The following is an 8,461-nucleotide window of genomic DNA, read 5'->3' on the forward strand; positions in this document are numbered from 1 at the left end:
TGTATAGGGATGGGGTCGGTGTGCATGGGGCTTAGGGGGAGGGGTGGGTGTGCAAGGGGATGGGCTGGGTGTGCAGGAGGTGGTGGTGGGGGCTGAGTGTGCAGGGGGATGGGCTGGGTGTGCAGGAGGTGGTTTGGGGGGGCTGAGTGTGCAGGGGGAGGGGCTAGGTGTGTGGGGGATGTGGTATGCAGGAGGGGTTGGGGGGAGGGCTTGGTGTGCAGGGGTGCGTGGGGATGGGATGGGTGTGCAGGGAGGTTAGGGGGAGGGCTGGGTGTGCAAGGGGGTGGTTTGGGACAGAGCCAGAAATAGAACCCAGGAGTCCTGGCTCCCAGGCCCCTGCTCTAACCGCTAATCTGGATCCAGCGACCCCTTTGCGCTCCATCCTCTGGCCTGTGGCCTTCTCTGGCAGCCGCCTCTCGCTCCGGAGCCCCATTAACCGCTCGTCCCTGCGGGGGCAGGCCGAAGCTGAGGGAGGCGTCGAGCAGGTGTTCGGGCCATGGGCGCTGTGCTCCGATGGGGACGGCCTGGTCTGTTTCCTGGGCCGAGTCTAGTGGATGGGCCGCCTGCTGCCGTCAGTAGTCCTGGGCTCTAGCCTCAGCTCTGGGTGAGGACGGGATCTAGTGGCTAGAGCAGGGGAGCGGTCTCTCCGACTCCTGGCCTCTAGTCTCCACCTGGCCCCTGAGATGGCGGAGTCCCGTCTCCCCTCCTGCCCGAGCTGCTAGGCTCTGTTGCCCACGGGTAATGTGTATAAAGGGCTGGGAGCCCCCCACGGAGCGTGGCGAGAAGACGGGGCCCGTGATTTCCCCGCTCTCTCTCTCTCTCTCGCAGAGCATCACCGGGCACTTCTGTGCGTCCCACGAGGACGAGGCGATGGTCAGCTGCGGCTTGGACCAAAACCAGTTTGTCATTTCCGACAGCGAGTTCCCTGGCTCCACCCGGATCCTTCTAAAGGTCAGGACGTTGCGGGGGACGTCTGCAGCAGGGAGGAGGCACTTGTATCTAAACCAACGGGCTTGAGGGGAGTGAGCTTGAGTGGCTAGACCAGGGGATTGGGCGTCAGGACGCCTGGGTCCCCCACTCCTCTCTGGGAGGTAGTGTGTTCTAGGAGTTAGAGCTGAACGCCAGCCGTCAGGACTCCTGGGTTCTATTTCCGGCTCTGTCACTGACTTGCTGCATGGCCTTGGGCAAGCATTTGTGCCTCAGTTTCCCCACCTGCAAACTGAGAACAGTCGGGTAATATCTGTAAAATCCTCAGCGCTCCCCGGCTGGTCAGTGCCGTGTAACTTACTAATGGACAAGATCCCATGGCGTTTTCTGGGAGGAAGAAGGGGCTTAGCCCAGGGTCCTTGCCAAGGGAAGTCAAGCTGGTTCTGAGCTCCGAGGCTCCATGTGGAACACGACTGGGTATGTGATATTGGCTGCGGCATGTCTAGCAACTGCCTGCATCAGCCGCGGATCCTGTCTGCTCCTCACGCTCTTTGCATAGTGAGAAGAGTTGGCCCCAAACGACCCCTCTGCTGTGTTAAGCCCCAGAGGTGGCTGCATGTCACAGCTGCTGCGCGTAGAAACTTGGTGAAGCGTTTTGGGATGAAAGGTCCGACGGGCCTGAGCCGGGAAGCCGTGGTCTCTTGCCCTGACTCCGGCTGAGGCCTGGTGTGACCGTTACCAAACACTCTCTCCTTTTCCTTCCCCAGAGACCGTCCTTTTGTCCCATCAAGCACCTGGAGGAGAGGCAGGCTGCCGCGCTGCCAGAGGTGCTCCGAGGCCGCGGGGTGGACGTGGGGGTGGCCGTCATCCTGCAGTCCATCGACAGGAGAGTCTTGCTCACGCGAAGGGCCAAGAATCTCAGCATCTTCCCCAACATCTGGGTGCCCCCCGGTGAGCGGACGCGGACGAGGCTGGCTTAGAAATGGGCACTGCAGTGGGGACCTGGTGATGCATCTCGCTGGGGTTTCCTGTCCATTGTCTGCCTGGCCCAATTGGAGGGGGGAGGTTCTGTGGTCATTGGAAGGGGAAGAGGGTTGTTTAGAGGGAAGAGTCGGAGACTGGGAACTGAGCCTCTGAAGTCGTATTCCCAGGTCGAGGAAAGGAGCGTGGGCTAGTGGTTAAAGAGAGTGATTGGGAGGCAGGACTCCCGGGTTCCATTCTCTGACTTTGTCATGTGACCTTTGCCAAGTCAATTTCCCTCTCTTGGCCTCCCTCCCCTTCCCGCCCCGCGGTCCTTACCTACTGCACCGGGGTGTAACTCACTAGCCTCCTCGAGATCCTGCGGTGACAGGCGCTAGGGCTGTGCAGAGAATTAACCAGCAGGGAGCTGGAAGAAAATGAGACTGCCCAATGCTTTGTTAAACCAGCCCGATAGGGGGAGAAGCCGCCGGGAGATTGGCCGCTACTGGAGTGTTTCTTCTGCTATGGTTGTGTGTTATCCGTGCTGGCCAGGAGGCCGGTCATGGACCAGGTTCCCATGGTGCAAGGTGCTGTACAGACCCCGGCACAAAGACAGTCCCTGCCCTCCCCCTCCAATCCACCATGGGCTGTGAGACCACTGTGGTCCAGAAGCAACAGCCGCTGGGAGCATCTCCATTGCTTCCAGGGGGCACTGGACCTGCTCACTGTGCCACTGACCCCTCCCGATTCTCTCCCCTTGCAGGTGGGCACATGGAGCCGGACGAACAGGTACCTCCTCGACCCGCCCTGCGGATTCCATCGGGGTTGGTTTGAATGGGCGAGTGGTGCTGGGGCAGGTGGGGAGCGGGATGGAGGTTGATCCCGGGGGCGAGAGGGATGGGAGGTGAATGAGGGAAGCAGCAATTGCAGAGGGGTCTCTGTGCCTGTTTGGGGAAGGGAAGTGGGGGATAAAGCTGAGCGTAGTGTAATTTTCCCTGGGATTTTCAAAGGGGAAGGGGGGTAGGGACTGCTTAGAGCCAGGGACGGCATCAGAGCTTCTGGGTTCTCGGTCTGACTCTGCCACGTAGCTGCTGCATGGGCTTGGACGAGTCGCTTCCCCTCTCAGTGCCTCAGTTTCCCTATCTGTAAAGTGGGGTTGCCAGCTTAGCATGCAGAGGCTGGTGAAGCTCTTGAGTTCTGTGGCTAGGGGGCACTGTTGCAGCACAACCTGGTAGCAGGCTGGATTCCAGAGCCCCAGGCGGTGCAGAACGTGGGACGCAGGCAGGCTCACCTCACTGTCCCTTGACCGTAGTTGCTGGAGGCGGGCCTGCGGGAGCTGCAGGAGGAGACAGGCTTGCGGCTGGAGCCGGGCGGGTTCTCCTGGAGGATGCTGGGCCTGTGGGAGGTAACTTCCTACTCTCTTGACCTGGGTCACGGGGAACCGCTCGGCCCGCGCCAGGTTCCGGAGAGGCGCCAATCTGGGATCGTCCCTGCTCAAAGCACGAGCCTCTCCTGGGGGGGTTGAGGGACCATGTCCGGGAACCAGCAGCAGAGACTCAAGCCTCTCCTGCGGACCAGCCACTAGGGGGCGATAACTTCCCGCCCTCCCCTAGTGCCAGCCCCAGACGCAGCCCTAACCTGCTGCAACGAAAGGGATTGGGGATGAGCGCCCCCTACTGAATCACCAGCACTCCCTGCAGTGGCTTCCACTGGAGCCACCCCGTCCCAGGAGTTGGGAGGAGGGATTGCTGGGATCAAGAGAGTGAGATAAGTCCCCCATCGATGGCTATTATTAGCCAGTGTGGCCAGGGACACAGCCCCATCCTCTGGGTGTCCCTAAACCTCTGACTGCCACAAGCCGGGACTGGATCACTCACTAATGGCCCAGTTCAGTTCATTCCCCGTGAAGCACCTGGCCCTGACCACTGGGCTAGATGGACCATTGACCTGACCCAGCATGGCCGGTCTGATGGGTATTGCTGGAGAAGGAAGCTGAGGGCTCAAAGGTTCTTGGCCATTTAAGACACTTGTTCCCTCCTCCCCCCTGCCCCGCCCAAAGTCAGGATGTCAGTCCTGCTCTCTTGCCCAACTGCGCGTGTAGTGTTGCTGTTTAAACAGCTGAAGCACCCTACCCCAGAGGCAGCTGCATTTCCCTGATGGCAACATGTGCTAGAGGCCTTCGGGCTGAGGAATTCAGGATCCAGCCCTCGGTTTCTGCCCCTGGGGCGGCATTCGGGGCTGCCGATTCCTAGCTCCTTGTTCTCCCTCTGCACAGTCCGTGTACCCGCCCACGCTGAGCAGAGGGCTGCCAAGGCGGCACCATGTTGTCGCGTACCTGTTGCTTCTTTCCACCGAGAGCCACCAGCAGCTGCAGGTGAGCGGCCCCCGAGAGCGTGGGGGGGACGGTCTAAGGCAGTTGCAGGGGAGCATTCCCGGGGGTGACTAGCGACCCCTGAGGGAAGGGACTGCTCGGCCCGGGAGAAGATGGGCAGGAGAGATTAGGCAGAGAATTGTTCTTACGTGCCCTGATGTACGTCCGTTGCCTGGGCTTCCTGTCCCCAGACCCCAGCCTTAGGGGTGGCTGGCAGTACAGATTTCCTACATACAGCGCCACAAGCACTGGGCCTCAGCCCTGGGCGTGAGGGACCCTTCCAGGAATTCAGCCTCCACCACCTGTTCAGACCTTGGCTTCTCTGCTGGCACGGGACTGAGATGACCAGCGCCTGCCCCTTAGGTTGGACAGTGATTCCAAGTTGGCTTAGAGGCCTATCTCCCAGCCCTTTGCCCGGTTGGTGCTCAGCTGTGGCGACTCCAAGTCCCAGAGAGCTCTGAGCCCCTGCTCCCGGCACTCAGACCCACGTGTTGGATTTCAGACGAGGATCAAGGCGGACGAGAGCGAGGTGAGCGCCTACGCCTGGCTGGAACTCCACGTTCTGGAGTGTATCGCAGCGGTCGAGGACGGAGCAGAGAACACGGGGCACGTGCCCAACAACCTCCCCCCAACCATCAAGTAAGGAGAGAGATTTGCCAACCCAGCCCGGCCTGTTTTCCTCTACAAAGGGGGGGGATGATGATCTTCCCTTAGAGAGGCAGGACTCTGCTCCCCTGCCTCTGAAATGCAGCCAGGTCTGGGGAGGAGCATTGCAGCTTCCCAATGGGAAGTGGAAATGACTCTCTGGAGGGCAGAATGGAAGTGGCTAGGTTGGGATTTGGCCACTGGACACGGGGTTAACACGCCTGGGTGGAAATGCTCTTTATTGGGTGTCTCTGAACACCAGCAGCTCTTCTGCCCGTGCTGGACCGCTGCTGAGGGCGGCGTGTCCCATGCCCCAAAACTTCCCCTCGGCTTCTCTCATCTGTACACCCAGGGCCAGATGGTCCCCCAGGCCAGGGAGCCACAGCTCCTACTGCCATCAGCACCTGCCCTGCTGGGTGGGGACAAGCAGGGGGTGGGCTTTACGGGTCCCAGGTACCGCCCCCCCCAGCAGGGGCAGGGGCCCTGGCTCCAGTGCAATCATGCAGGGGGGTGTGGGAGCTGCCCTGTATGTAACTCACATTAGAGCCTTGCCTTCAATTAAAGCCCGGGGGAGGGGGAAGCTGCAGCCTGCCTTCCCCACTGCTCTAGGGGGAGCATTGCTCGGGGTGGATTAGCTGCCCATACAGTGCCGAACCCTCGCTGGCCATTCCGGGGCATTTCGTGCATCAGGCCTGCTCAGTGTTCTCCCTCCCCCCTTGGCGTGACTGAGCCGCCACCCCTCTGAGTAACGTCCATTCCCATCTACCCAGAGTCACGGAGCTGAGTGGGGGCTTGGCCCGGCCCACGGAACTTCCTACCGCCACCTTCCTGAACACAGCACCTGCAGCGGGGGAAGATGTGGAACGGGTCAGCACCGGGACCAGGTTTGCCCTTCGGCTCTGGCTAGACACCTTAGCCGTGCGAGACAAGTGAGCAGCGAAATCCCAGGCCCTGGCCTCCCTGCAGGGCAGACAGCTGGGAAGCCGAGTGGCCGGCGAAGGAGGTCGGCTCTGTCACCACCTCCTGTCCTCAGACCTGGTTTTACCAAGCACGGCTGCCAAGGCCTGCCAAGAATGAAGTTCCTTCTCACCGCTCCAAGCCCTAGCAGGAAGGGAAGATGGGGAGTGGGGTCACTCTCTGGCCCTCCCTCCTATGAAGGAAGCGACTGACAGGAAGGGAAGGCAAGTCCTGAATGGACTTTATGGGAGTGCAGGAACTAAGCCCAAACCCCGGCTGCCTAGGACAGGGGGGAGGCGTTCACTGTCTTGGAAGCCAGAGTGTAGAGAGACATCAAATAACATTAGAATAACCGCCCCTGCCCTAGCCATCCAAGCGTCTTGCTTAGCCAAAGGGTGCACTGAAGAGACAGCGTGTGTCAGTGGTTTGAGCTCAGGACTGCAAGCTAGGAACTTCTGTTCCAATTCCACCTTCCACGGACTACTTCATGGTTCTGCCTCAGTTTCCCCTTGTGGAAAATGGGACTAACGCACCCTTCTCTCCAGGTCCCAGCTGCTCAAATCCAGCTTGAACAGAGGCTTCTGCTCCACCAGTAACTGACACCGGCACAGTGGGGGGCTGTTTTGAACTTTATTATCTAAAAGGTAGTTTGCATATAATACAAAGTGTTGCAAATAACGAACAGCTGGATATCAAACGGACAGAATAAATAAACCAGAGAAAGTGGCTAGCTGCTTTTTAAAGGTGTCTAGATAACGAGAGCGCTTATAAAACACTAAGGGATTTCAGACAGTATCAAAACCCCAAGATGCTCCTTTATCCCCCAACCCCCCCACACACCCTCTACACAAACAACTTGTATGTACAAAACTTGAAAACAGCCAGCGCTCCCCGTAAAGGCGTAATACCTTAATGTCTGTCTCCTCAGCGTCTAGCTACCTCAACCACCACCTGTACGTAACACTGAAAGTACCTGCCTCTCAAAGGGTACAGTGGAGCCACTGTATTGTCACGTGAGTTGATCGGCCTGTGACTGGCCCTGGAGGAGACAGTACAAAAGACAGATGGGTAGGGTTAAAAATGTGTATAGAAATCTGCCTTTACTGGGAGCTGGTCTGTCCATTCCCCCCTCCCCCCAACAGCAGAACTTTAAAAGCCCACAAACAATTATGTTCCCACTGAAATGTACACAGTACATTTGTTCTGGTCCTAAGTCCCTTTTCAGCTTGGTGCTGGGAAGATGAGCAGAGAGAAAGGGGTTTGCAAAAGTCCAGTAATCTCTCAAAGCACCATTTTTCCAAAAAGCGAATCCTCTACCTAGCACTTCTCCACCAAGGATTTCAAAGCAGTTCACACAAGTGGGGAAGGAGAATTCTTGTTTTACAGAGAGCTACGTCTGTCACTTGGGAGATTTTCAGGTGAAAAGTACCAAGCAAGCTAGTTCTGAGGGCTGGTATTTTGAAGGAGACTGTAGTAGTTGGTACATCATTTTCCAGCCGACCGCTCTTTAAATGAAGAGCGTCAGTGGACTTGTTCCTCTCCAAAACAGAGGGGAAATGATTAGCACAACTAAGCCTGGGCGAAGAATGCAAGGTAAAACTGCACCTTAACTATTCCTCAGTAGGATTTACAACTTTTATTGCATTCAGAAATTCACTACAACTATGATACAAGAACCATTGAAGTCACAGCAGGATTCTGGGCACAGCTACCCCAGACCACAGGGAAATTGGTTGGTTTTAAAGTTCTTGATGGGGACACTTGGGGGGGAAAAAAAGGTGCAAAAAATTGCTACATATTATACCATTCTGAATGCCGTTTTGACCGTCTTGATGCATCGAACTCATGTGCCAATCTTGCTACAGTAATAAAAATACGAACTCGGCAGTAGGTACTTGGGGTAGTTTAGCGAGACCTTGGTTATGCAGGACACTCGAAGCAGCAGCTGTGATGCTGTAAAGGCTACAAACTAAGGTATACATTTAAATACATAAATAAATTGTGCAACAGGCAATGCGCTGTCCCCGCCAAGGCGCTGCGGCGGGGACAACACAACCTTCATTTAGTCCTCAGGAGATAGACACAGGGAGGTCTTTGGAGTTTTGGATGTACAAAAGCGGCAACTGAAAATATAGATATAGTTTTGTTCTCTGTACAGATCTGTATTGGAAATACTTAGGAGGAGGAAAACAAATCTACATTTAAAAAAAATACATCGTCATTACAACCGAGACAGACTGGGCCGAGCTGCCCAGTGCTTCCGTGAGGGGATGGATGGGTGACACAGGCCCTGGCAGTCCCCCTGCTACGCCTCCGCTCGATACTGTCCTACCTGCAGGAGGGTTCGCAAGCAAGAATCCCCCCTCCTTGCCTCCTCTAGCATCCCAATAAAGAACTGCATCAACCCATGTGTAAATGCCACTGATGGGACATCCATTCAAATGGCCACTTTTTACCTTGATTCTTACAAAAAAAAACAAACAAACAAAAAAGGAAGTCGTAATGAGGACACAGAACTAAACCAGCAGCCAGGAAATGGCTGACTTTAAAGGGACTGTGGGTGGTGAACATTCATAATTAAGAAGTTAACATTTCCTTTCC

At 56.7% G+C, this 8,461-nt stretch overlaps 1 protein-coding gene across 1 annotated transcript; it reads left to right on the forward strand.

The window, feature by feature from the left end:
* The first annotated feature begins 445 nt into the window (after nucleotides 1-445).
* On the forward strand, nucleotides 446-6,586 carry NUDT17 (nudix hydrolase 17). Its single transcript, XM_034756341.1, has 8 exons — nucleotides 446-604; nucleotides 829-951; nucleotides 1,695-1,878; nucleotides 2,651-2,676; nucleotides 3,200-3,292; nucleotides 4,163-4,261; nucleotides 4,761-4,897; nucleotides 5,674-6,586. Exons 2-8 carry the CDS (start codon nucleotides 871-873, stop codon nucleotides 5,834-5,836), a joined length of 783 nt encoding a protein of 260 aa, XP_034612232.1. The 5' UTR covers nucleotides 446-604; nucleotides 829-870; the 3' UTR covers nucleotides 5,837-6,586.
* Nucleotides 6,587-8,461: the final 1,875 nt, after the last annotated feature.

Source organism: Trachemys scripta, chromosome 24, assembly GCF_013100865.1.
Source record: "Trachemys scripta elegans isolate TJP31775 chromosome 24, CAS_Tse_1.0, whole genome shotgun sequence".
NCBI classification, from domain to species: Eukaryota; Metazoa; Chordata; order Testudines; family Emydidae; genus Trachemys; species Trachemys scripta.

Bases quoted from the DNA above. Each gene is read 5' to 3' on its own strand.
- NUDT17 (XM_034756341.1), top strand. From the start codon at position 871: ATGGTCAGCTGCGGCTTGGACCAAAACCAGTTTGTCATTTCCGACAGC. The intron at 1,879-2,650 runs GTGAGCGGACGC...CTCCCCTTGCAG, and splicing joins CAACATCTGGGTGCCCCCCG to GTGGGCACATGGAGCCGGAC. The intron at 4,262-4,760 runs GTGAGCGGCCCC...GTTGGATTTCAG, and splicing joins AGAGCCACCAGCAGCTGCAG to ACGAGGATCAAGGCGGACGA.